The sequence below is a fragment of the Corythoichthys intestinalis genome, chromosome 10, assembly GCF_030265065.1.
Source record: "Corythoichthys intestinalis isolate RoL2023-P3 chromosome 10, ASM3026506v1, whole genome shotgun sequence".
NCBI classification, from domain to species: Eukaryota; Metazoa; Chordata; class Actinopteri; order Syngnathiformes; family Syngnathidae; genus Corythoichthys; species Corythoichthys intestinalis.
In genome coordinates, this window is record NC_080404.1 from 15,915,905 (window position 1) to 15,930,479 (window position 14,575).

Consider the following 14,575-nt stretch of genomic DNA (forward strand, 5'->3'; position numbering starts at 1 on the left):
GAAATATAGATCACATAGAGCAGAGAGAAAAATGATCATTGTCATGCTTATCCTCAACCCATTTTTATTTTTTTATGACTGTTGTCAAGCCCGGCCCTTCCCCAAAGCCGTGTTCACTGCAAGCTAGGCGCTAATAACGCACAGCTGAAATCGGATTTGGGACACTGGACGGTACAGACTGCCGCGACAGTCTGGAAAAATGTGGCCCAGATCGGATTTGAACCACATACAAAAATGACCCAGATCGGATTTGAAATGGTCCACTTCTATGCGACTTGTCCCATTCAGAACGTCAAGTTAATGCCTGACTCGAGTCGGAAAAACACGAAAAAATTGGATTCGTGCATTAAAACCTGTAGAATGAACGTAGCCTTAGACAATGCTCTCCAAAGCTTCCTAACGTTTCCGTGTTTGCTACACCTGAATGCTAGTTCGGACATTTTTCCGAGTAAGGCCAACGACGTCATGCATCGAGAGACAATAGCTAATTAATATGCTCACTCACCATCCTGTGGTCTGGGGTATGAATTGCAACCTGTCAAAATGACGGATGGACTTCAGTTTTTTCCGTCACAGTTTTAAAAAACCGGTCAACGACGGAAAATATTCGGTTAACGTGACCCCTGGTAACGCCCACTTTTCACAACACTCAAATAAATTGCACACGAATATCCAACAGCGCTCTGCATGGCGGCAGCGCAACAGCAACAACAAACAATAATATGGCTGCAATGCAAACTATTTCAAGTTCTTCACGGTCTAAATCCGCAGCTAAGATTTCCTTGCTGGGGACTATTATAAACTATCCATAGACTTCATAATGGTATTGACAGGTCATTTCGGAACAGACTGCGCCCCGCCCAATTCAAGCAGGGAGCCGCCCACATCAAAATGAGCTATTCACAAACACGCACGCAGCATATGTAACGCCGGATTTAGTAAAAAAGTATGAAAACTGTACCGCATACCAACAAAAAGGATCATCTCAGGAGTGATCTGTTTGAGGATTCAAGGTAATTATCGTATTTTTCATACCATGCATGCATTTTGAAACGTTGTGAATAAAAATAGCATCGTCCTTTGACGGAGTAGCATCGTCCTTCGACATATTTCGTAAAATAAATGCTACTTGCACGTTTTTGTTTTTTTTTTTGCTTTTAACCAATAATCGAGACTGTTTTACATCCATATCTATAAAGAATTCAGGGATTTAAGCATTTATTCACAAGAATTTAAACGTAAAAAGCTCTTTGTTGTGGTAAGGCGGCGCAACAGTGTGACTTGAAGACGATCAGCACATTTCACATTTACGTACAATAAATTCTACCTGTACGGCTTTTTTGCTTTTAACCAATAATCGAGACTGCTTACGTCCATATCTATAACGAATTGAGGGATTTAAGCATTTATACACAAGAATTTAAACGTAAAAGGCTCTTTGTTGTGGTAAGGTAGTACCACAGTGTGACTTGAAGACGAGCAGCACATTCAACATTTAAATTCTACCTGCACTTTTTTTCTTGCTTTTAACCAAGAATCGAGACTGTTTCACATTCATATCTATAAAGAATTCAGGGATTCAAGTATTTATTCACAAGAATTTTCAACGTAAAAAGCTTTGTCTGTTTCCACTCGGTCAGCTTTGACGGTTTAATCGGCCCCGCGCCACGTCAATACCATTATGAAGTCTATGAACATCATAATCACCTTTATTTGCAACTTCTGTGTTTGTGATATGTTAACGGCTCCACTGTCAACAAACTTTTCCATTCCAATAGCATGTTATCCAACGTGACTTGGCAAGCTCTCATGTGTTGACCATGTTATTAACAACAAAATAATCAACATATATTTAATCCCCAAAGTTAAATAAATACACTATTGTTTCAATATGTTTTACGTATTGATTCATTTTTAACAACAACAAAAATACCAACTTTTTTTCTCCCCAACACCAGGGGTGCAGCAGGACCCTTAGCAACCAACTTCCTGCATCACTGTGTTGTTGTGTAATAGAAATTGTGCACCAGGATTAAATATGAGATTTCAATATACAGTGGAAAAATAACAAAGTTCTTAAACCTTAACCGTAACCCAAAGAAATTTGAATTCAAATAAATTGTACCAGTAACCTTATTGTTCATTCCTAGAATATTCAGAGCATTCACGTTTTCTACAGTATTTCCCTCATCTTTTCAACTCAAAGAGTTACAGAGTTGGGTTGTACTGTATCTGATGTGCAATTTTGTTTTTAATATATATTTTTTTCAATGTATGTACAGCATTGCATTTCTAAACCACAGATGGCAAATATTGTCATTCATTAGCGCCATCTGGTGGGACACTGACCCACTTGTTCCTAAGGCAAAATCTTGACTGAATCATGCATCTTGATTGTTCTGATGTCAGTCTTTCTCTTTGCGACACCACCGCTCAGCATTGACAATTTCAAGTTAACCAAAGGTTTTCCTTGGAGGTGTAAGTCCTTCTTAGTCATCATGAACCGCCACAGCCAGTAGCACAGGAAGACCCACCCCAAGAACAAGGGTGAAACTCTCCTTAAGTCCCAAGTGGCTTTGCTGCTGTGGGTGATCTGTTTGTTGTTGGCTCGCACGACTGTGTCTGCTACTGCTGATGATGTCAGGAAGAACATGCACCGTGGCAACAAAAAGGAATGTCCCACCCGAGAAAAGCATCCCGATACCTGTAGCACCGATTTGATTCTGAGACGATGTGCTCGTCTGCAGACACAAACACATTCACAATCAGAATGATAGTCTACTAAAAACTGTTAGAGGACAACTTGTTGGTCCTGTCTTACTGCGTGCAATATGAAGTATGTCGCGATGGCAACAATTGGAGCTGCAGCTGAAAATGCCAACAAGTGTCCCTGGATGGATTTTTTTTCCAGTCCCGCATGCATCAGAAAGGCAACCAAACCAAAAGCTGCTGGAGCCTAGTAGACAAAGTGGAAATCATTTTAGTAACATGACAATGAATATCATCTTTGTAGGATTTATTTTTAAATGAAGTACTTAAAAGGCCTTAGAAATCATCCATAAAACCTTTTAGTAAAAACAAATAATAGTGTACATATCAAGTATCTACCCCGTATTACTCACCACACTCAATTTTCATTTGTATTAAGAGGACTTTTTAGGGTGGTGCTGCAGTTTCAACTGTTCATTTTGACATGTGATCCCTTGGAATTCATTCCACACCTGCTTACTGGTAGATTTTTGAACTGAAACTTTCCAACCACTTGCAGAAAGAAAGCCCCAATTATCAAACGGAACAACGCTTGAGTAAGGAAATGGTTGAGCAATAATCAAGGTATACTTATTTTACTCAAATTTGAAAGATTTTTTTTTTTTTTTTTACATTTAAACACAATACTGCAAAAGCGTAGTTCTGCGTAGGGACAAAATACTACCTACTTTTCAGGATGATCAAATTGTCCCCACCAACTTTTAAGCAACCATATTTGGATTATATGAGTTCAGTTATATAGCCCTACCCTTCCATAATTAAGTGAATTATTTTCGTTATCTTCAGACTTACATTTACCCCTTTTCACTTGCTGAATGAGCCGGTCCATTTTTTCCCCTCAAACGCACATTTGATTGGCTAATGAGTTGCATTTATTTAAAATGTATTTATTTTCTATATTATTTATTTAATTGCAGGCTATGCTGTCATTTCTTTCAGATAATCATAAATTAATCATAATCGAGGTAAAACGTTTTCATTTTTTTGTTGAGTTTGGCTGTGCTTGTGGACAAAAGCAGTAGGGTTTAACCAGAAGGAAGGCTCCATTTTTATTTATTTTTGTTATACTCTGGTTACGATTATTTTAAAGTTATATTTAACTTATTTATTTAGACAGACAATTGTATGTCTTGTACAGGACCATCAGGCAGGTTTTTTCTCATAAGACAGCAGACATAAAACATATGCCATAGTTCTCAGAAAAGATTCTTTTATTGCGCTTACATCCTAAATGATTTTTTTAATACTGTTTTACTATTGATGCCAACGTATCTTAAGTATTTTTGTTTTTATGCATTTATAGCTCTTGTGAAATAAAAGTGCAATTCTTCAGCTTATTTATAGCTCTTGTGAAATACAAGTGCAATTCTTCAGCTTGAAGAAGAACTTGGGCTTTTTATTTTGTATTTACATTTAATGCTCTTTTGAAAGTGTAATCTTGGCACCAATGGAGTTGTTGTTTCTTTTTAGTAGAAGTAGGAACCTCTGGGTGCTTCACGAAATGATATGATTTCTGATAAAGGCTCAAGATAACGATTACCTCTTGATACGGCAATCTAAGAATTATCGATACATTGCTCAGGAAATTAAATTACAATATTCTACAACCCAACTAACATAGAGGAAAAACAAGCCATTTCTAAATGGAAAGAACAATGTTTATTTTTGCACTTTTGTGGACAATCTGCAGAAGTGAGTACTTAATCAGTTAAATTTACTTGAGTAACTTTTTGAGAAATTTTGAGAATCTTTTACTTGCGTATATTTTAGAAGAAGAAAGGCTACTCTTAATCCGCCATTTCTGGCTGCATTATAATTGTTCCATTTTAAACCTTATTCTACATATTACATTTTACTTTAATTTTTGCCAGATATGCCCACAATGGCTCTACAATAACATACAATAATAATTAGGGGTGTGACAAAATATTTAAATGGTGGTATATCGTGATACTTTGAAACCCAAAAGGTTATCAATATGCTCCAACCAAGAATCGAGATATCGTTTAAAAAAGGTGGTCAATGTCTAAAAATAAATAAATAAAAAGGAACCAACAAGGTTCTACTAAAATCTTCCACCATATTAGTGTCTCATTTAACTCTAAGGCTGCAGTGACGGTGCACGACTCCCAATCCATTTGCACTGGGAACGTTCGTTCATTGGAAACCAGACAATTCAGTCAGTCTGTCCGATTTTCAGGGCATTTACAGGTCACTTGCGGTCCATTTTAGGGCATTTACAGGTCATTTCCTGTTCAGTTTGTGTCACTACCTATTCATTTGCGTGATTCCCAGGTCACTTCCTGTTCTGTAACTCAAAACAAACAGGAAGTAACGCATAAAATACCCCAAAATCAATAGGAAGTAACTGAAAATCAACAGGTAGATGACCTTAAATGGCCAAAAATTACCTCATTGCCTGGCATTGGCTGCTACTGACGGCTATAGACGTTCAATCCGTTTGAAGTGGGAGGGATGGCAGCGAATGATTCGTTCATTCGCTGCCATCCCTCCCACTTCAAATGGATTGGACGTCTACTAGTGATAAACTCATTCCAATTCACAGCAAAAGCTTGTTGTTCTGTTTATTAGTTGTTTTTTTAGAACATCCTACAATGATTTCCTGACCAATGTATCGATAATTGTATTGCCATATCGTCAAATCATCGTTATCGTGAGCTTTCTATCGCTAAATGTATCGTATCGTGAGGTACCAAGAGGTTCCCCCTCCTAATAGTGACTCCATGATATCAATCAGACATAACAATACATGACCAAACACAAGCTTGCAGTCGAAAGTGCTACGATCACGCCGATCATGTGGCGTCTTTATAGTACAGTAGAAAATAAACCATATCACTGAGAGCGCATCGACATTACTTGAAAGTGCGGATTCCAACCTCCCTCCCAGTCTTTATTTGGCATCGTTAGACCACGGAAAATCGGAGATATGATCGTTTTAATTTCATGGAAGGAAATATGTTTTCATCATCATAATAAGAGGTTGGGTGAGCCATTGTTTGTCTGGTCCCTCACCTAAGACCTGTTTGCCAGGGTTGACCCTGGCAGGGTCATAAAAGCACAGATAGGCCTCGAGGTGGGGTACGGTGGCATGTGGCTGGTACCCGGGCCTGCACCCATGGGGCCTAGCACAGTCCAAAGGGATGACGTGGCCTCCCCTTCTAATGGGCTCACCACCTCTGGGAGAGGCCAAAAAGGTCAGATAGCGTAAGCAGTTGGATGGCAGCCAATGGAAGGGGCTTTAGTGGTCTACTCCCCTTCTGCAGAAGCTGGCCCTCGAGACGGGGAATGCCACCTCTCTGGTTGGGAAGGAGCAGAGCTAGTGTGTGATGTTGAGATGTTTCAATTAGATGTAGTTAGGTTCACTTCTACGCAGTTTGGAATCTGGAACAACTCAAGGGTGGTTGGATACTCTTCCTCTCTGGAGTTGCACACGGTGAGAGGTGACAAGCAGGTGTGGACATACTTATTGCGCCCCGGATCAAATTTGTACAATGGGGTTTTTCTCAGTAGACAAGAAGGTAGCCTCCCTCCGCCTTTTCTGACTGTTGTTTGTGCTTATGCACTAAACAGCAGCTAAGCGTACCCACCCTTTTTAAAGTCTTTGGCGTGGTCCTTCTGGGGACTCTGTGGCAAGTCCTCATATCTCTATAAGTCACTGAGGTAATTTTAAAAACTCCTCGATGGGAAAGCACCAGATGTGGATGAGATCCGCTCATAGTTTCTAAAGGCTATGGCTGTTGTTGGTTTGGTTTGGTTTGTCTTGGTACACCCTGCAACATTGAGTGGACATTGGGGATTTTGGACTGGCAACAGGGGTGGTGTTTTAAAAATAAATCCAAACAAAACAAAAAAAAAGGGAACCGAAAGTGTGTTCGAATTATAGGGGGAGCACACTTCTCAGCCTCCCTGAGGAGGTCTATTCAGGGACACTGGAGAGGAGCATCCGTCGGGTCATCGAATCTCGGATTCAGGAGGAGAGTGTGGTTTTCATCCTAGCCACGGAACAGTGGATCAACTCTTTCCCCTCAATAAGGTTCTCTGGGGTTCATGAGAGTTCATCCAACAAGTCAACAAGTGTTTTGTGGATGACCATGTCACCTTGGCAGTCCATGGGAGGTGCTCCGCGAGTATAGGGTACCGGAACCCTTTATAGCGGTGTTTTTTTGTTATTGTTTGTTTAGAAATAAAACATATGCCATAGTTTTCAGAAAAGATTCTTTTGTTGTGCTTAGATCCTCATTAATTTTTTTATACCATTTTACCATTTACGCCAAGGTATTAATTCATTTTTTAATGTATTTATAGCTCTTGTGAAATTAAATAGTGCAATTCTTTAACTTAAAGAAGCACTCAGGTATTTTATTTTGTATTTACATTTTAATGCTCTCTTGAAAGTGTAATCTTGGTACAAATGAATGTGCAGGTCAAAATAAATGTTACTGCAAGCATAAACACTTCTTTGTTTAAAATCCCCTAAAATGATTCTGAAAAGCATTAAATGTTTGTTATTTAATTAATTGAACTAAATAATCAATAGATTAATCCATTAATTAAAAAATCAATAGCTGCAGCCCTAAAAAAAGTACACATGCATTATATTGGGCACTTTGTCTTGCAGTGTATACCCAAGCTTAGTGAGCAGCTTCGGAATTTTGGTGTTGTGCTTCATTACATAAACCTAGGAAATGTAAATGTATGACCTCTGACAAGGAAATTCCTCAAGGGAGCTCGATAAACCCTAAATGCTCTGATGTCTAACGGCTGTACAAAGACGTGAACTATTGTTCTAGAATGCATAGGTGACAAGATGCAGCCAACTAGCAAAACCAGTTCCGCATGAGTTGTCATCCAAGCAGGTTTCTAATAACATGATCCAGCCTAACGATGAAAAAGGACAACAAACCGCTCATTGTTTTCACCATCTTTTTGAAGTTTGACATTGCAGTGTTGCACTATTTAAAACTTTTCACCAGTCTGAATGCACCATCATTTGTCATCACAATATTCTCACCTTGTGTAGAATCACAGCCAAAAAGACGATGATTTGCACTGTCACCTGCCCCGTGGCTACCACTGCACCCAGGGCGAATCCATCAGCTATTTGCAAAGCAAACCCACAAACAGGTCCGTACGATTAAACAGCATTCAGGGTTAATATAGTGTTTCTCTTCTTTTGTGTATGTGTCTGCAGCAAAACCTACCAACAAATAATTATGAAAATATGTTGCTATTTCAAAATATAATGCAAGAATAGTTACATGTTTCACTGATTCACTAAAAACTAAAACATGTCAGCTTTGGCGCCGTCACTTGCCAGCAGCATTAATCTGCTCAAACTAACACTGGCAGTAAAACCGATTCTGGCATGCCACCTCAAACTGTGGGAAAACACAAAGATTGTAAAATAAACTAATTTTAAAGGATAATTTTGACAGCTTGGTGAACTAATTCATGTTATGGAGGGTCCTGGGTTTAAAATTCGCAATTTGTGTACACTGAGAAAATCACATCTTAGAGATTCTATTAAAAACAAACAAAAAAAAATTATAATAAAAAAAAAACTTTAAATGCCCCTCCCGATTTTTTGGGCGGGGTGACGTTTATTATATGTACTACTTGAGACATGTAATTGTCCTTTGGCCCTGACCCAACACTCCACCCTGGACTGGTTGAGCAATCACACATAATAATAAAACAATTTCCCATAGTGGTGCAAAATGCATTTTCTCCACAACTAACCAATAATTTAATCTTTCTTGGTCAGGCTGCAAAAAAAGTTTGAATAGAACCAAAACCTCTGATTATCCCTTCTGGCTAGGAGGTGCCACTTAAATAGAAGTTAAAAACAAAGAAAATGTATTGCTGAAATATAGCCTTTGAAAATTGTATACGTTTGGTTTATGAACATAAAACATGTTCACGTTTTCACATAACTTTACAGAGCACTTTCATAAAATATGCAAACGAATGTGCCATTTTATGTATATATATATATATTAAGGGGGGGGGGGCTTCATTTGTGCAGGTTTGTGTTGTAAAGATTTTCGTTTGTGCTGCTATCGCTTTATAGATATTGAGATATCAATTTCGAGTGATGACGTCAATCGCAGCCCCCTATATACTGCAAAATGGATCCAAAGGGGTGCCATTTGTTTGTGCCAGTTTTGCACTAGTTGTTGGGACACCCCTCTGTTATTGAGAGAGTTGGTACGCTCCCGTTAGCTGCGGGAGTTGGATATGGAAAAGCTGGGAGTGACATCATCACTCGAAATAAATATCTCAATATCTATAAAACGATAGCAGCACAATTTTCTTTTACAACACAAACATGGCATAAATGAATGGCCCCATTTTGGGTCCATTTTGCAATAAATGGGGGGCTGTGTGACATCATCACTCAAAATTAATATCTTAATATCGCAAAAACGATAGCAGCACATACAAAGCTTTTTACAGGACAAACGAAGCATGAACGACTGACACCATTTTTAACCAAAATTAGGGGCTGGTTGAACTCAGATTGACCCCACGACAGCAGCGTTGTTTCACCTGGCCTCCGCCTAGTCTCCGTTTAGCAAAAACACTTATTTCAATCTGGTATATATGGAACATCACTTGGCCAAACTCAAACTCAGCAGGCTTGCTATGTATGCCACAATAATTAGGAACATAACAGGTGGATGGCATGGTAGTTTTAAGTCAAACTTAAAATGTAGGAGTGGTGATAGGTTGCAACTTTGGGGGGGTTTTTTTGTTTGACTTTGAAGTTCTACAGGAGCTTCCTTTGCCATTCACTCAAGCCACAAAGAACGGCTTTGATCAGTTTGTTGAATGTAAAGTAAGTTAAACATACAGTATACTATATCACGTTCTTAACCTCAAGTGTTTGTATATTGTTGCTGTCATAAACACTTTTTTTAAAACACTATCACTTTTGAATCCCTTACAACCCACCGATCGTGAATCACTGCTCTAAGGGGAGCCTTCAAAAAAAAAAGGAAAAAAAACACATGGTGATCACATGAAGTCTGCATATTGCTTTGTTGATGGCCCTTTGTACTCAGATGTGTTGTGTCTTGTGTGCCACAGTCAAAGACACATTAACAGAAATGAAGTCAATATTACTGTACCTGCGGCATGAATGACCAGCCCCAGTGTTGCTGTTATAGCGTCAGTGTTAGGAGTCTTTTGTCCTGAAATTATAAAGAATTTCAACTAAGTGATCCAGCCAGTTTATCTTTGAGTACTATCAAAGTACTGATTTATATTTATAACCTATTAAGTTGTATTAACATTTTCCCGTCTGTGTATCCTCTTCATTCCATTATGTTTCTTTTAACTGCAATTACCCGTACACGGGTAATGGGACATCTTTGTATATTTACCATTTTCTGGTTGGTCAATTTTGACTTGTGAAGTCTATAGCGTCTGATCACATTCCGTTTAACCCTTTCAGGAATAGTGACTACAGTGGACAGCTATTCAAAAGCTAACATAAAAAAACCTTTATAAGCCAAGTAACTATTTATTGTCATTAAAATATTTAAATATTATTAGGTATATGTATATTACATTCATTCGCCCCTCCCAGTCAAAATGGATTAGACGTCTAGCGCCGTCAATGGCAACCAATCAGTTGAATGAGTGCCCTGTAAGGGTTAAAGGAAAAAAAATCCTAATTCATGCATGAAGGGAAAGAGTTAATAATGTTTGATTCATTTATTTTTAGAGATTATTTTTGTAGTGTTGGTTCTGAAATTTGCTAGTAGAAAGTTACTGTCCTATTACTTGCTTAACTGACGGTATCTATAAGTGTACCTAAGGTCGAGTTAGTACCCAGAGTTGTTTTTACCAGCCCTTTAAATTTTCATCTCAGTCTTTTGCACAAAAATACCTATTAGTCTTAGTAATATTAGTCATTTCAAAATGTGTTCGTCTCCGTCTAGTTTCCGTTGACTCAAGTTTAATCTAGTTTTAGTTGACGATTGTAGCGTCTACAAGGACAACGCCAACTCTGTGATGATAACACAGACTCAGCAGGAAAAACAGTACATTATTTTCAAAACTGCTACCCACCTGGACGCCATAAACTTTATGTAAAAAAAAAAAAAAAAAAATTAAAAATTGTCAGACAGTTTAAGACGATGCCCGCCATGCTAAATGCTAATTCTAATGTGAATGCTTTGCTAACGCTACAAGTTACATTTGATCACTCAGCAGAGACCTTAGTCCATGAGTGTCCAAACCTGTCCGCAAGGGCCGCTGTGGGTCCTGGTTTTTGTTCCTACCAATCGAGCACAGACAGTTTAACCAATGAATTTTGTGCTAAAACAAGCAGCACCTGACTGCAATCAACTGATTACACTTGTGAGACACCAGATTGGTAAAAAGATGTCATCTTGTTTTGTAGGAATGAAATCGAGCACCCACTGCGGCCCTATGTGGAATAGTTTGGACACCACTGCCTTAAGGCCCAAGTACACCGCATGCGTGATCGTTGCGTTTGCGTTCCGACTCCGGCAAAAAATAGCGCCGGAGCCAATCCGTTCCCATTATATCCTATTGTTCAACGTATACCGGCCGCGTCAGTGCTCCGGCTTGACTGCGTACCACCTCCGGCGTGCCGCATGCCCGCCGGATGGTATAGGCTATTTTCTATTTTTGCCGGACACGCATCCGGCAAAATGGGCGGAGCTGGGCCTGACGTCAAAAGCCCAGGTGCCTAATCACGGTTTAAACACGAGCGAAAATGGATGATGAGCGCTTCATCATGGAGGTGGAAAGCCACAAAGTGATATACATGCAGCAGATATTACTATAAGGACACCATTAAAAGCGAAACTGCAAAGTGTCCTATTATGTGTGTTTTTCTGGCAATGATATCAAACACGACGTGCTAAGCAAAAAAAAAATAAATAAATAAATAAATAAATAAATAATAAAAAAAAAAGACAGCGTATCTGGAAGTGGTTCCACTGCAGAAATTCTCGTGCCCCGCGTACAAACAATCTCGGTTTGTATACAGAGTCGAGGGGGGAAAGTACGAAAGAGAAAAAAGAGACGAAAGAGAAAAAAGAGACACCCACAAGTTTCGACCTGGTGGTCTATTCAAGACGTTTCTCTTTCTTTCCTACATTTCACTTGACTCTTCATAGAAAAAACAACAGTTTGCGCTGGCCACATGAATCTGCAGTGTTGAGACACCAATTCCAAGTACGCTGTTTTTTTAGTTCATGTCGAATATAATTCGCTATCCATTTTATAAATATGACAGATTATTTATCAGTTGTTTATAACAGCTCTATGAGATGTTATGTGCCATAAATTTTAAATGTGCACAAAGATATAAACGCACCGACACAACCAAGGGCATAATAGCCCCCCTTCCCTCCACACACGGAGCCCTGATCTCAACATGATGCAGTCAATCTGGAATTAAGAGACAGACACAAATAAAATATTGTAGTGTCGCCGGGGCTGTCATCGGTGGGTTAATTTATGCACCAACGCGGGGCTGTCATTGGTGTGCTGGTGCACCAGCGCGACGCTCCGATTGGTGGACTAGATAGCGTCAGTGTAAATACAGTGGGGAGAACAAGTATTTGATACACTGACAATGGGAAAACCCATTGGCAGTGTATCAAATACTTGTTCTCCCCACTGTAGTTGTTGTTTTTGCATTGGTGAGGTGGCGGGAAGTTAATAAAGAAAAAGAGGAAAAAGGCGTTGAAGCTCGTGTGTTGTTTTCGCGGCCAAAATTCCGCTTAGCAAACGTTACATTATCAATATGCAAGAAAAAAAATGTGCTCTCTCTCTGCTTCTCTGATGAGTACATACTACAGACTCTGTGTGTTTCTCGTTGATTTAAATGGCACATGATCGCGCGCGATCACGCGAGAGCTCACGAGGGGACGGAGTTGGCGGACCGCAGCCGTGCAGCAGCCGGTATGATTTGCCTGTTTTTGACGGACTGCGTGGCACGCAGGCAACACTGAACCGGACCGGAACCGCAACGATCACGCATGCAGTGTACTTGGGCCTTTAGTCTCTAGGCCTAGAGACCTAGTTAGACCTAAAGTAACATTGGATGAGTGACACAATAAAACCCTGTTACAATGCAGGCTAACGGCACGAACAATAAGAAAATGTCACACATTGTTCGCAGATGACAGAAACTATGGCTCATTTTCGTCTTGTTCTCGTCTCGTCAGACGAAAACTGGCATTCATCTAGTTACATTTTAATCGCCCGAGACACTTTTTTAGTTGGTTATTGTCTCGTCATCATCATGAAAAAAATTGTTCGTCGACCAAATATTTTTGTTATCGTCATCGTTGACGAAAACAACTATGGAACCCACAATGAAAGGTCTGGTAGCCAAATTTGAAGAGTGAGTTCTGCCAAAATGTATGCAAATGGCATCCACTTACCACACAAACAAAAGTAACTGCCCAGTTGATCTACCACAAACATGAAGGTGAAGCCGAACGTCAAAGCCACTCCGATCCACAGCTGAGGCAAGGGATCGCCTTCATTGGTATTGGTGAGGGTTGCGTTCACAACATGTAAAGAAGCTGCTAAGAGAAGATACAAAAATAAGGCAATTTACACATAAATGGGAATAAAATATACCTTTATGATAAGAAAAGAACCATTCTGGTGTTTCCGGGACTCTTGCATTAAGCCCACTCCTTCAGGGATAGTGATGGCTAGGGCTGTACCACACAAGAACCCTGCACCCAGGATGGAGACAAAGTGCAGGCTTCTCTGAAACAAACACACATATTTTTTTTTTAACTGTCCAGCTATGACTGAAAACCCACATTTCACAAGTGTCCATTTATGGACACAAGTCGCAGCACATTTGCTTTGAGGCCATGCTAGCAAAACAACTTAAAAAACACGAGGAAATGGTCATATTTTTGTAACTCAAAAGACTTACCTCTGAAAGTCGAAACAAGAGAGGGATGAATCCGAGTAGGAAGCAACCGATAAACATCGCTACCGAATATAATGTAATGCTCAAACCCCCGTCCATATTGGCAATTTCTTTTTCAGGAGGGATTTAATTTCCAAGTCACGAGTTATGTCGGTTGTTTTACTTGCGTTGTGAAACGTAGCAAATTGTCTCCATGAGGACAGCGTTTGTTATGAAGCATGTTTTCCCATTCTCGTCTTCCACGTCGTTGCTCCACTTCACTTCCCGCGTCTCCTGTCTGCAGACTAGTGAAGGCAGAACAGAAAGCACGGAAGGAAAAGAAATCCGGCACGCGGCTGCAGTTAACTCTTTAACGAACACGCCTTGACCTACATCGACACTACATCGACTCATTGCCCCCAAACCATTTGAATTATTATATTTAGGGGTGTAACGGTACTCAAAAATCTCGGTTCGGTACGTACCTCGGTTTTGAGGTCACGGTTCGGTTAATTTTCGGTACAGTAAGAAAACAAAATGCAAAATATAAATGTGCTAGTTGTTTATTACACACTTTTGTGCTTTAAACAATAGGAACATTAGCCTATACAAAGCTAGGATTCTGCTCAAAAAGTAGCAGGTATTTAAAGATAATAATCCAACAACAATTTGCCTTTCAGACCTTGCGTATTGGTCAGCTTTCTTTCTGAAAGAAAGCAGAAAAAAGAAGCCTTTTTTGCCTAATGAACGGTTTTCAAAAGCTTTATTGGTGGATTTTCTCAAGTTAAAGCGCCACACAAGAATTAAAAATTTAATTGTGTAAGCTGGATCTGTGTATTATTATTTAATTACAGGTGTTTTATC

The 14,575-nt window shown here is 39.5% G+C and overlaps 1 protein-coding gene across 2 annotated transcripts; it reads right to left on the reverse strand.

Moving 5' to 3' along the window:
- Nucleotides 1-250: 250 nt before the first annotated feature.
- LOC130923490 (zinc transporter ZIP9) lies at nt 251-14,092 on the reverse strand. Of its 2 annotated transcripts, none has more exons than XM_057849231.1 (7): nt 13,736-14,092; nt 13,446-13,560; nt 13,224-13,370; nt 9,924-9,986; nt 7,805-7,890; nt 2,822-2,956; nt 251-2,741 (listed from the first exon to the last, which is right to left on the reverse strand). In XM_057849231.1, exons 1-7 carry the CDS (start codon nt 13,829-13,831, stop codon nt 2,490-2,492), a joined length of 894 nt encoding a protein of 297 aa, XP_057705214.1. In that variant the 5' UTR covers nt 13,832-14,092; the 3' UTR covers nt 251-2,489. The 2 variants fall into 2 exon arrangements, with proteins under 2 accessions (XP_057705214.1, XP_057705215.1); XM_057849232.1 differs by having other exon boundaries at nt 13,224-13,367; nt 13,736-14,091.
- Between the last annotated feature and the right edge of the window lie 483 nt (nt 14,093-14,575).

Coding starts and splice junctions, on each gene's coding strand:
- LOC130923490 (XM_057849231.1), bottom strand. CDS start 13,831: ATGGACGGGGGTTTGAGCATTACATTATATTCGGTAGCGATGTTTATC. Junction 9,987..13,223: donor CAGTTACTTTTGTTTGTGTG/GTAAGTGGATGC, acceptor TTATAATTTCAG/GACAAAAGACTCCTAACACT. Junction 2,742..2,821: donor CATACTTCATATTGCACGCA/GTAAGACAGGAC, acceptor TTGTGTCTGCAG/ACGAGCACATCGTCTCAGAA.